The following is a 14,183-nucleotide window of genomic DNA, read 5'->3' on the forward strand; positions in this document are numbered from 1 at the left end:
AATATATATATATATATATATATATATATATATATATATATATATATATATATATATATATATATATATATATATATATATATATACACATACACACACATATCTCAAAGGTAACCCAGGGTTCTTCATCACAGCTGGATGAGCATTTATCTTTCCCTCCTTTTGTGTTTTAGGATTAATTTGAAGGTTTTATTGCTGACCTAAAGAGCCTACAGTTACAGGAGATTGCTCATCAAGAGGCCTACAGCCTTGTGTCCCAGGCTGGGACACAAGAGCCCACTGAAATACAAATACACTAATGGCCAATCACAGCACACATTATGCTAATAAGACGAGAATTCCTGCCACCATCTTGGTAGGTGCTATGTGGCTTCCTTAGTTACTGCCAGTATGGCAGGAGTCCATAAATATCCGAGTAAAAACCTAAAGTAAGTAAAATAAGGCTATTACCATGTGTTTTTGGACTGATTACACATGATGCTAATGTGTGGCTTCATCATGTAAACAGTACACCGATTTCCCAGCCCCTCCAACAACAACAGCAACAAAAAAGAAAGCAGCAGCCACAACTAGACTTCTGTTCTGCAGTTGAACTTTCACTTCCCGTCCAGGGAGCCTTCTCAGTTCCAAACCAAAAATCGTTAAAACTCCCTGAGACTGGATGCTTTGAACTCCCCACTCTTCAGTTTTGACCTGAGAAACATCTTTAAACAGAAAAGAAGTCCAGTTGTTTCATCGTTAAAGGTTTTTTGGGTGTTGCCATGTCCTGGATGACAGACTCTACGCCAGCAGCCATGGTGACACCTCAGAAGATGGCGGCCACAGATCTTTCCCAGCGCCATCAGCAGCCTTTCTGATGAATTTCTATTTAAATGGACCGAACCACCCGTACAAATTCAGCAGGCTCCAACTCTTACTGTTCTTAAGTCTCATCTTAAAATCTCCATTTAGAGCTCGATTTTCCTTTTAATTTAGCATGAGTTTAATTGCTTTGTTTTATTTTTCCATTAGCTTTTATACCTTTTGTTTTCTGTACTTCAGCCCTGTTTTATGCACAGCACTTAACAGCAGCTGAGCTTTATAAATAAACTTGCATTAAAAATTGTGAAAAGGGAATCCTCCAGCTCTCAGCTCAGACTGAACTCTGTGGCCTTACATTAGTGGTTTCATGGAGTGTCTGATTACAATGGATTCAATTAAATTTAGATCTATAGGCAAGTAAGAAATGGTCATCAAAATAAAATATTTAAGAGCTTTAGAGAATGTTAAAAACAAAAACACTTCAGCTTTTGAATATTGAGAAAATTAAAGAACATCTAATTAAAAGCTGTGTCCTTCATCTGTGTTAATAATTAAACAGCATAATTAGGATTTTAGCTATGAATAGTCACAGGTGGTTTGTCCTTGTCATTACACTCCCTTTTCAGACTAATCCTTCACATGAATGCCTACATTATCAGCTGAAGTGTCAGAAGCTTTCCATCTCCATTACCGACACAGCAGACGGTCGGCTCGAAGAAATCAGAACAAGTTTAAAAACCTCAACGTAACCACAGACCATGTGTAAGCCCAGAGTTCTTGCTAAATACGTTGATTTATTTGATTCAGATGCACTTGTTCAGTTCTTCTTGTCAAAAGTAAAATAAAATTAACTTTAAATGTTAATCAGAGTTTCAGATGTGAAGGCAACTCAGAGAAAGGAGCGTTTTCCTACCAGTGTATTGGTGCGTGTGCGTGTGTGTGTGGGTGTGTGTGTGTTGCAGGGAAAAGATCCACATATTTAAAGAAAACCTTGGGTTGTACATGGCCAGTAATGCATCTGGAACAAGTGCTGCAGGAAAAGCTGATTACTTACACTGTGTTTGGCAGCCATCTCTTGGCCCTGGTCTGCTGTCACCTTCCTCAGATGAACCAAGTCCACTTTGTTTGCAACCAGAACCATGGGGAAGGCCTCCCTGAGAGCACAAACATGCCTTTTCAGTAAATACATGCAAGCTTTCATATCAGAACAGTTCAAACACTGATTTGGGTCAACAAAAGGTTTATAAAGTCTGTTTGCTTTCAAATGTTTAACATGTACAATTCATCAACCGTCTCAGTTAAGTCATAAAGAGGAGTCTGTGCTGCAGAATTTTGGGAGGTGTGAAATTTCTGCAACACTTTAATCTTGTGAAAAGTGGAAAATAAAAGAAGAAGAAAAAAAAAAACAGTTTACAGTGCGAGCAACACCAAATACGGACAGGCAGCAGAGAGCTCAGTTTGAGCTGCTATTTTTATTACATCTGATCATCTCAGTGAACGTCAGGACACGCATCGCCGCTCTGAACTAAAATCCTCAACATCAACACGTTTACAACTCTGCTGAAAACTGCAAATGGTTTCCAGTATCAAAGTATAGAAAACAGGAGCCCTCGACTACTATTCCCTCCGACTGAAACATATCTGCTGACTCCACAAAGAGGAGCTGATGATGCAGCATTTGAGCCGAACACAAAGTCGACTGAACTCCAAACGATAAGAACTGGTACCAGGAGAACATGAAAATTACAAGACCATAATTCAAATATTTACCTGAGCTGCAAACAAATGTTCAGTTTGACCAAAATGTAAATGCCTGTTGTGTGTGAGAGGCTCAGTTCCTCTTTTGTCAGCTTCGACGTGCTATATTTAAACTCTGGCGTGCACACAGATTTTTGCTGCAATGGTTGATGGTTTTAGACATCTTTAATGCGTAACACTGGTTCGGATCAGTCCAGCATGAACCCTTTCTCCTGTAGAACAAACGGGCTCAGACAGAACTGATCAGTTCTCTCTCAGTGTGACAGACTGAACAGAAGTTTTAAATCCATGTTAATGAAACGACCAAACTGGCTTTTTATTATATGAGAAACATTAAGAAGGCAAAGAGTTTGTATTCATAAGTAGGTTGGACTTTTTACTGACTACAGCTGATTTAAAACAGCTCCTGCATTCTCTCAGGTACCGCTAAGATCTCTGCACTGAAAGCAGAATTAATTTTAAAATTTTACTTTAATATAAAGCTTTAAATGGCCTTACTCCTTAGTATTTAGGAGACTTGCTGACTACAGTTAAATCACTCATGACTAAACTATGGAAACTTAAATATACCCCTTTTTCCCTCCAAACCAGAAGAAGCTGCTCAGTTTTTGGGCTCTAATGAAAAGAAATAAACTGCCTTTAGATCTGAGGCGTCCCCACTGTAATAATTTTTTTAAATTTTAAACTTTTTATTTGCACAAGCATAAGTTGTTTTTCTGTGTATTTAGCACTTGAGTTTATATTTTTCTTTCAGCAGTTCTTTTTAAATCTATGCATGTTTTTATCAAATTTTCTGTGTTTAGGTGTAGTTTTATGAATTTTCATCTTTACCCCTTCTGTTAGAAAGCACATTGGGCTGCCATGCATGAAATATGTGATCCTAACACCTGACTGGCTACAGGCCACACAGACTGTATGAAGTTTTATTACAGCATAAGGCTAACTCACCTGAACTGGAGAGGAAAAATGACCTGAAACCGTCAGTTTGGTCAGTCCTGACAATACAAAACTTTATCTGTTTTTTTTCTGGAAATATCTGACATTGAATCAGCTTGTAGGCAGGTCAAGTTCCTTACAGTTAATCTACAGTTCAGTCCAAACGTTTCAGACCCACTTTGAATGTCTTTACACCTTTCTTTTCCAGGAGCCAGACTTTTACAGCAGTCTTGATTGATATTTCTCCAGGCTGTCTAAAAGTTGGATTTTTGGACTTTAGCTGCTGGAGTGGACTTCCACACACTAACATCGGGCAGCTTGACCGAGTCCCTACCTGTCTTTGACCCGTAGGATGAGCTGATGGAATCGATCCACATGTTCGAAGCTGGCCTTGTCTGTGACAGAGAAGACGATGAGGAAGCCGTCTCCCGTCCTCATGTATTGCTCCCTCATTGCGCTGAACTCTTCCTGACCGGCTGTGTCCAGCACTGGGTGGACATGGGGACAGAAACGGGTCACTGTACACTCCCTTATTACCTAATCATTATGACGAAAGTTCAGCTACGTTATACACTGATTTAAAAAAGGTTTTTTTGCATAATTATGACCACATATATGATATAAATAAGCTGTTTACCAAATGTGCTTGCATATAAAGTGGTTTGCATATTTTTAATGTGGTCATAATTATGCTCAACTTATCTTCCTGTCACCAAGGCCTATTAAAGACATGTCCAATTTAACACTTTATCCAACTTAAAAATCTTAATTATATATGAAAGAACAAATCTAATTTATTTTTCCACAATAAATAAACTCTTGCAAGAAGTTTTAATCAAGTTGTCAAAGATGATCCCATAGACTGTTATAATTACCACCAAACTTGGGAACTTTTCAAGGAAAATAATGAGCAAGTCTTGTTCCGTATTATTCTACCACATGCTAAAACCTCAGCCTATTATGTAAAAAAAAAAAAAAAAAAAAAAAGTATTTAAGGTTAGTGTGGTGTGAGTTAAAGCAACAGACAGACTAATTTAACAAAGATGGGAATGTTTAATTCCTGCTCACCATCCAGTATTGCCCACTGTCCATCGATTTCTGTGTGTTTCAGGTACGAGTCCTCAATCGTTGGGTCGTAGTCCGGCACAAAGATCTTCTGGAAAAACTGGATGGTTAGCGCACTTTTCCCCACGCCACCATCCCCCACCACGACCAGCTTGTATGTTGGCAGGTTGTCACTTGGCACGGCGCTGGTCGCCATGGCTACCTCGACAGCGGTGGTGGCGAACGTGGGAAGCAGGCTGATGAGACACACCTGGGCGAAAGGGAGAGCGAGGAACACGAAGGGGATTGACAACAAAGGAGGACGGGAGTGAGAACAAAGGAGAGAGATATTAGAGGGTTTTCTGTTGTTGCAGCTGCTTCCTCGTCACCATGGAGACAACTTATCATAGCTGAGAGTTACAGATAAAAGCAGAAAAATACACAGATGGACTGACTACAACAAGACTGCATAATCTGAGACCGTTTTGATAGCTGGTAGTAATTTAAAACTAACCAGAATGACAACTGAAAGGAACTTAACCAGATGAAACCATGTTTCCTACAGACTGGATTCTGAAAGATAAATCCAAATGTATTAGCCCTTTTATGAAACCTAAACAGGTCACTAAAAAGCATCAACTCGATTCCAACATGTAAAGAAAGACCGATCCGTTTCCTGGTGAGAACGCTTAAAATATAAAACATGATTTGAATATGTTGCGTTTCAGTTCTTCATTTTCCAAGAGTCTTGTTGGATCTCCTAAAGAATCCTAGATGATACCTTGACAGGAAACATAAGTCTCACTACATTCCTTTTTTTTGTTTGTCTGAACAGAAAAGCTTCAGTATTTATTGATCAACTTCAACCAACAGTTGAATTCAAGTTGTGATTTTATACTCTAAAATGGGGACATTATTAAAAAAAGGGGGAGAAAATTAAAGAAAACTGATGTTGTGACTTCAGACATTCTCAGTTACAGAGTTTTACTCTTACTAAGATCAGCAGAACATCATCATCACTTAAACTTGAATCAGAAAAAAATCTAAATCAAAATAGTTTTGCATTCGTTTCACCAATAATCAATTCTTCACTCGGGTAGATGGCTGTAATGTGGATAACTGAATATAAACTTTCCTTGCATGACTCGGGATGAGATCAGTACCATCTTGTTTGTGGGTGGATAAAACAAAAGAGTAAATATTAAAGAAATAAAATGCCAGGCAAGTACTTCTCAGTTTGTGTGAGAATAACGTTTGTAGGGCAGTCTGAAGTTGTTGGACAAATCCTAGAAGAGACCCACCCTACAGAAGAGCGAAAAGGGAGTGAATTACTCTGCTGAGTGAAAAAAAAAAGCTGTAAATTCTTGGTTGAAAAGGGAGGGTTGTCCTATATTCCTGTGGTGCTTTGACCACAGCAATACACATTTCATCAAGACTAAACTAGATCGACTTGGAAAGAAAGGGATAAAAAGGAACTACGTCTCCTTTAATGTCAGCCAAACTGCTTTAAACTGGGTTCATTCCACCAGAAAACTACAAAAAGCTTCTACTGAGGGGAACGGCCAGGAAATTCAGCAGCATTTGTCACCAGTGTCAGCGCCTCGATGCCCCTGTGGTGAGACTTTGTCTACCAAGATATGGATCCTATAAATATAAGAGTCAGGATTGTCAAAGAGACCACAGCCACAAAGTGTTTCAGTACAGCGTTTGTGCAGAATAAAACAGATAAATAAAAAAAAAAAAACAGATGAATGACAGTCTGTCTTTGGCCCGGTACAACGAAGAAACCAGCACAGATGGATTACTGTAACTTACAATTATGGCTTTTTCAAAGTAAAAATAAAACATTCAGGCAGAATGTGAGACATTTAGCAACAGAGAAGAGAAAAAAAAAAAAAAACTATCACCAATAATTCACCATCATACCATCTTCACTTCCAGCTCGTCTAACCCTCAGAGCCAAATATTAAACCAGGTCTTAAAGAGCATAAAGCTTGAATTACTGTTGATGCTTAACATCTGCCATAAAATCTGATGCCAAAATGGCAGAGAGGATTCTTCTACATTAGGCTACAAAAAGAAGAGAGGAAGAGGAGGACGGGATGAATCAGAGCCAGAGGAGTGAGGCAGGAAAAGCAGGGGCACAGGAGGACAAGTCTGAAATGTTACAATTAAGAGTTGAGTCATTACAACAGGCACCCGTTTCCATAGTTCACTTCATTTTTTGTGTGCAAATACATTTTTAGATTGTACAAGTCCAACCAACTCAGTCCAGTTAGTCATGACCCACGAATTCCAGAAATGTTTAGTCACCGTTACTCTAAAGGTCGATAAAAGCGAGCCTAAAAATACACAAATTCATAAAGATTTTGTTTTGTTCATTAGCGTCCAAAACCGTGAAGACGGGCCACGTGTTCTAGCTTCGTTTAAACATTTGTCAAAGACAGCGTAAATTAAAATAAATAAACGTTACATCTCAGAACAATGTAGCTTTAGTACACAGGTTGTCGAGCTAAAAGCTAATTTGCAAACTTACGCCTTGGTTGGTCTTTTTAAACTAAAGTTTAACTAAATTAAACTAATAATCTTTATGTACGACTAAAATCCATTTGTTGTGGTTTGGTTTTAAATTTGGAAGGAAACAAAAATGTAGGATAAATTTAGTGTGGATGTGAGGTTGTTTGTATCGACTCCCAGCGAGAAGGTTTCAGGTCAGAACCTCAGCAGAGATGTTTTATTGTTCTCCACACACAGTGGACTTTCGTTGGGTCCTCCTCAGTAGGTGTAAGCATGCATCGTTGGTTGTTTCTTATCGACTGGCGTCTGGCAACCTTTCCAGGGCTTTACTTTGCCTCTCACCCAGCAACCACGACCAGAATGAGGAGGACATGGAAAATGGCTGAACAGCAGCATATAATTAAAGTGGATATTTGGAGGGGAACATTGTGGATGGTCGTTCTGTTTCAGCCATAGTTGGGGTTAGAGGGTCGCTCAGCATGTCCTGAAAGGGGTTCACTGCTATTACTAAAAAAAGGTCTTCAAGTTATAAAACACTCATTTAAATTAAGTCACTGGCTAGAAAACTTAGCTTAAATATTTTTTGATGACTTTCCTCTGAAGGGAAGAGTTTAAACTTTGTAACATACACCCTTTACCCAATTAAACACTTTTAACACAACCGGGGTTCTGTCTTGCTTCAAAAAAACAAAACAAAACTCCTGACTGAAGTTAAAAAGCCACACATTCACTTACTGCCCACACAACACCCCCCACCCACGCACCCATTCCTCCTCCATCCACCAGGAAACAGCTGTCAGCTGGCTGGAGTCCATCCTTTACTGCTCAGCACAATAGAGGGAAGGAAGATGTTTCCTTCCTTTCCAAAAAGGCAAACAGTCATCCAGTCAGTGTGCAACAAGCAGCCAGCCAACCGGCCAACCGGCCAGGCTCGAAGAAATGCTGAGCTGCATTTTTGACATTGAAGAGCTTCTTTGGCTGTCAGGTTGGGTGTTCAAGTCTGCGCCACTGCATTATTTCTAAAACATTGACAGATATTTAGGAGCATTGTCTCTGAGGTACCAAACATGGTTTTCACACCCGCCGTGTGAAGTCTGGTCACAACCCAGCAGGGCGCATCAGGATTTCCCTCTGAACTCGTCTCAATAAGCCATCACAAACTAGTTCACCAGAACTTCTTTAAAAACCTAAATAAAAGCAAACTGATCAAGCCACTCAATCTTTAGTGTGTTTGTGCTAAAAAGGGGAAGGAAAAGACTAACTTTTGTTGTACTTTTTCAGTGTTTAGATTCAACCCTTGAATGTTTCACTTTTGACCACATTTTCTTGAGAACACTTTTATGCCAAACCATGAAGTACAGAAACATTCACTCACTCACAACACGGCCAATAACGCTGCATTAAAATGTCGCCACATCTGCTACCACTAACATGCGGCTCTAGCAGAGAGCGTTCACATGTAAAAATGGCTTCTTTTTTTTTTATTTTTCCACCCCGGAGCCAATTTTTCTTCTTCACAATTGCTTCAAAGATGCCTCTTGGGGCTTCTGAGAGAAGTGGCTGGTTGTCGCCTTGAGAAAGGACACAGATCCCCTCGTTCACGTGGGAACAGAGCAGCAGCAGAACTCACAGAACACAAATAAGGAAGAACACACCCCAGCCTGTAAAGCCACGTCGTTATCAACACTAATGGATCATTCAGAGGAGGACTGGACATTTCTCAACGTCTTAAAGCTTCAAACTCCTCTCATGCAATCATTTCAACATTGCTTTAGTTTTAACTTCACACACACACACACACTTTTTATCTTGAAATTAAAGACCTGTAGGACATTTCTGTTAAGCGTCCATCCATTTTCCCCGGAGTACCCAGAGTAAACCCACGCATGCATGGGGAGATAATGCAAACTCCACAGAATGTTAGATTTTCTTCTAAATCAACATTTAAGGGAATAAAAACAACTTCCAAGTCTTGAAGTGAATTGCCCGCAAATTGTCTCAAAAACAGTTTATTTAACAGCAGCAAATTTGGATAAAACACAAAATTTAAGGTCTAGCATAACTTGAAGGAATGCATCTCACCCGCTGACTTTCAGACAGACCATCTTATGAGGAGAAGTGGGGTTTTAGTGAGACACCCTGAAGTTAACATCATGTGCAAACTCCAAACGTGTAAAGAGTCATTCAAGCCTGTCCACTGGTTGATAAGATATTTTGCTAACAGACAAACAGGGCTGACTAACAGCTAATGCTAAAGTTTCAAGCAAAGAACTTACACAACAAGAGGACTGGTAAAAGCCTCAGCTCTGCCACATCAGATTTTAGCTCAGTAGATGTAAACTTGTCTGAGTTAAAGACATTTTTTTGTGCTTTGGCCAGTTGACTGTGGCAGCCATCTTGAAGTGGATTGGCTTGAAAAGTTAGTTAAAGATATAGAGCCAATGATCATTTCCTGAAGGTTCATGAGAGACTTTGATAACAGACACTGCCTTATTTTTCCCTGGGATAACAAACAGGTCTCCTGTCATTACTGAGATTCACAACATCTTTAGATAAAAACTCTGTGGCCATAAGCTGCAATCTGTGAGTGACTCTTCTGCTTTTTCTTCATCATTATCCTCTGCTGCCATAAAGAGGCAGGTGATCATGTAATTGCCTGTTTGTTAGGAACAGCTGATAATAACAGTTTCCCTTTGGAAGTCGACACAATTCAAAATGGCCCTAAGAGCTAAATGACTTGAGCAAACAAATGTTTTACAACTCAGTCAGTCTTAGAGACACTGAGCTCCAGTTCGGTGTGGTCGCAGCTGAGAGTCATCCCCAACACACTCTCCGAGCGATGGGTCGCTTTTTAAACATTTTCAGTTTAAAAGCAGGTTTTAACGCTCATCTCAAACAGAAAAATTCACCATTTCAAATAAAATCATCTGCAACTCAACTTTACTGCTTCAACAGTGACAGACTTCTCAGATTAAAAACTCCCAAAAGCTGCTTTTTACACAATTCCACATCAGTTTGATTTAATAAAAAGGTAATCGTTGCCAAACATTAAATCAAGTCATGCAGTTTTGAATGAGTTTATATCGATATGCAATTCTGAAATGCAGACCCACACTTAATGTAAACAAACACGTGGAAGGTTACTTGCTTAATGTCAACAAACCTAAACCGGTCTTGATGACATTGCAATACATTCCTTATTGGGTGTTAGGTCTAGTTTTATGAAATAAGATTAGGACAAAAGCTGAAATATGTCCATACGAGTGAAGGTGCATTTCTCCTTCTCTGGTGAAAATGTTTCCTTCTTTAAACCCATTTATTTGTGGAAACAAACTGCAACTAATATAACTCTGGATCTGATTTACTTTTAAAATATCCAAATCTGCAGCTTTTTGTTGGACACATATAGCCCAAACTGTATCGTTCCTGTCAAACGCACAGATCTGAAGCGCAATAATTAGGATTTAATAACTAATAAGACCCATTTTACAGGAAATGCAGGGATCACTTTAATGACATTTACAGCATTATAATCAGCTGGAGCTGCAATACAATTTGGCATTTCTGTGTGAAGTTAAAATGGAAGAAAGAGGCTTATTTTCTGCAGCCATACAAACAATCTGATGATTTCACATTCATTGCTATTATTAGCAGTGATGTGTGTCTTCTGAATGGTGATTAATCCAGCTTCAGGGGGTAAAAGAATCAGGCCACACAAACAGTGAAGGGTTTCCCCCTCAACATTTCTGACACACGAAATACAAATTAAAAAGGACGTGTTTTTCCATCTTTGAGGGGATTTTTCTTGAGGAGGGGGGGAGACACAGAAATTAGCCGAGGCCCGTTTGTGTGAGCAGCAAGTAGCCGCCCCCGAATAACGGATTAATTTGGACTGCTTCACGTTCCTCCTTCATTTAGCGACCAAAAACGTCCACCCAGCCTTTTCATGCGATCAATTAAAAATAAATAGCCTCTTCCGATTGCTTGTCCAGCTGTTATTAGTCGAGATAGCCCGACTTGCTGAGTATGTTTGGCGTTTTTAACATCAAGCGAACAGAAAATAAAGACCTCCGACCGTCCGTTCCTTCCTTCCTTCGTCCGCGAGCAGGGCAGAAACTTACCGATCTGAGCTTCTCTGTCGGGAAAGATCCGCGTCCTCACGCCGACATATCCCTCCTCATCTCCGCCTTTCCTCGGCTTTAACCCGCCGCCGCCGCCCTTTAAAAGCCACAGACAGAAGGGAGTGTGCTGCCCACATCTGCCAAACAATACGGCGAGCAGCTAATCTTCGGATTGCAACAGCTGCTACTATATATAGAAAAGCTCCGAGGAGGGGGAGCGACATTCATGTCATAATATTAAACCACTTAATGTAGTTTTTTTTTTACCAGAAAATAAGATGTATATTCACAAACAATGTAAAACTAACTCAAATAGTATCTTTTAAAATTAATATTTTCTGTTACTTTGATGAAATGTGACCACGTATTGACTGAGTGTCCCCCCTTTTTTTTTACAGAAATGGACTGTTCCAATTATTAAAGGAATAGTACGGCAAATTAGCATTTTTAATTTGATTGATTAATTGAATAGTTTATTTCTAACCTAAAGTAAACAGTAATAAAATAGTAAATAAATAACATAAATTACGCACTATTATAAGAGAATAACTCAATGGCATGTCCGAAATAGAGTTGGAAGTTTAAACTTATTGTCCTTACTTCATTATGTTCTATCTATGATTAGTCATTATATATTATATAACCACTGAACTGCAAATAAATGCTTCTTTATACCTATATCTCATAACTCAACAAAAAATGACAACTTCCATCCAAATCTACACACACAAACTCATTTAAACATTACATACAACAGGTACATACACATTCAAAAAATGACCTATAAATGAATCAGTCCCTTCTTAAACAAATACTGCTTATTTTTAACTGGATGCTATTTGGACGCCTCTGTGTTTCCACTGTTTCATTGTTTTACTCCCCAAATAGAAATATAAAACATTTTTATAGCTGTTCTACCACGTTGAATATTCATATTATTTATTTTTCTAATAATGTAACTTTTATTTATATCTAATAAAACCCACGTTTATGTATATTTACAGGCAAAAGATTGTGCCTTGCTTTATACACCACCTGTGCAGTTTTATATTCAACAAGATCAACAAACTTTGGAGCATTTTACTTAGAAAACAGCGTTTTAGTGTCTTCACAAAAGCCAGCATTATGAATTAGAATTTCACAGATGGAAGGTGGTTAGAAATGACCACGTGAATCAGAAACCTTTAAAATTGAAAAGCAAAGCTGATGAACTTCTCTTTAAAAGACAGGGTCTGCACTTATAGCAAAGACTTCCTGCTGACTTTCTTATAAGTTAGTCACTTTACCTAGTAGCCACATCAAAGTGCTTCCCAGAAAGCCCAGCAGTTATGAGGCTGTTTGTCAGCAGGGACTTTGAGTGGGAACTTAAAGCCACAGATGACAAGACCAAACACTTAGGAATGTGGACGTCTCCAGATATTTTCCACCTCTGATACATTATTTATAGAACCATACAGTGGGCTGTTGGAAAGTGCTTATGTGGGAGCGTTTACATAAATACAAAAAATATATATTAAAATGAAACAACAAAACAAGCATGACGATTTCACACTACTGGAGAAACTCTTTATGATGCATCGTGAACAGTCAGAAAGTTTGAGATGCAGAAAACAGAGAGAAAGCTGTAAATAATTTACCTGACGCCTAGAAGAAGGGGTGTGATATGCATTTGTAAATATTGGATTTTACATGTTTCATGACTCTTGTTTCAGTGATGGGAAACGAACGCTATGAGGTGATGTCTCTGTAGGATGAGGCAGAATTTCCCGGAATGTGAGCTGCATTTAAAGGCAGCCACACTCATGCTTGGATAAACTAGTTCAAGTAAATCTATTAGATCTTTTTGTTTCATTCCCAGCAGATAGTGATGTCACATTCTCCAGAAATCCATAGAAGTCATTGTTTTAAAGCTTCAGCCCAAAGATAAATGGAATTGCTTTCAGATATGCATCAAGGAGCTTTTCATGACGTAAGGATTCATCGATTTAAGCTTTGGACAAAACAATCAAGAGGTGGTGAACTGATTGACTTTGGTATTGATTTATTCATTCATTTAGAGGTGACTTTATTAGATTAGATGACAAGTTAACAATCGATTACTTTGTCTTCTGCATTCTTCTAATTGTTTCAGATTCTGAAAAGATGTTTTAAGTAGCAAGAACAGAGAGTGAGTCTTTTTTATGGACACTTTTTTCTGCAGTCATACAATCTGTGTGTACTAAAATGTTTGATTTTCTGTAAAAACACATCTAATGGCTGCAGAGTTCATTATGTTCACCTTTCAAGGATTGTTAAACGCCAATGATGTCTGATGGTCAGCATTTTATGTACGGACAGTTTGTGCACATTGATCTACGATGAAACACTAAATCTAATTCATGACTTCGATTAATGTGCGTATGTCCTCATGGGACCCTCCATCAATTTTAACAATACAAAATTATTGAACCGTGACTCTTTTTGATTCAAATTAACCTGCAACTTATTGAATATGGTGAAGTTTTGTTATGAGCGAAAGATAAAACTTTACAAAACCTGAAATGTTTATACTTACAGAAAATTGAGATCCACCTCCATGATGACAAAACTCTGGTTGAAAGCTTCACGGAAATGAATGACACATTTTTATTGTTAAATCTTCGTATCAACTCTGTTTGAAAGTTATCTGGGCTTTCTAATAAATGGTGAAGAGGATTATAAAACTTCAAGTAGTGACAAAAAAAATTAAGTGCATAATAACTTCCTCTCCCTGGGCTGCCACCTTATCGTGGTGGAGGGGTTTGAGTGTCCCAATGATCCTAGGAGCTATGCTGTCAGGGGCTTCATGCCCCTAGTAGGGTCACCCAAGGCAGACAGATCCTAGGTGAGGGGCCAGACGAAGTGCAGCCCAAAGACCCCTTATGATGAACATAAATATTGGACACAGTGTTCCCTCGCCCGGACGCGGGTCACCGGGGCCCCACTCTGGAGCCAGGCCTGGAGGTGGGGCACGTTGGCGAGCGCCTG

At 39.0% G+C, this 14,183-nt stretch overlaps 1 protein-coding gene across 2 annotated transcripts in view; it reads right to left on the minus strand.

Moving 5' to 3' along the window:
• Nucleotides 1–11,344, minus strand: part of si:ch73-116o1.2 (muscle RAS oncogene homolog) — a 16,266-nt gene extending 4,922 nt beyond the window's left edge. The window contains exons 1-4 of one of the 2 annotated variants that reach the window (XM_017420759.3): nucleotides 11,178–11,344; nucleotides 4,564–4,810; nucleotides 3,830–3,983; nucleotides 1,856–1,955 (exon numbers count right to left, since the gene is read on the minus strand). In XM_017420759.3, coding sequence (XP_017276248.2) covers nucleotides 1,856–1,955; nucleotides 3,830–3,983; nucleotides 4,564–4,756 — 447 coding nt within the window. In that variant the 5' untranslated portion in view covers nucleotides 4,757–4,810; nucleotides 11,178–11,344. 2 annotated transcript variants of the gene reach the window in all.
• Between the last annotated feature and the right edge of the window lie 2,839 nt (nucleotides 11,345–14,183).

The sequence above is a fragment of the Kryptolebias marmoratus genome, linkage group LG6, assembly GCF_001649575.2.
Source record: "Kryptolebias marmoratus isolate JLee-2015 linkage group LG6, ASM164957v2, whole genome shotgun sequence".
NCBI classification, from domain to species: domain Eukaryota; kingdom Metazoa; phylum Chordata; class Actinopteri; order Cyprinodontiformes; family Rivulidae; genus Kryptolebias; species Kryptolebias marmoratus.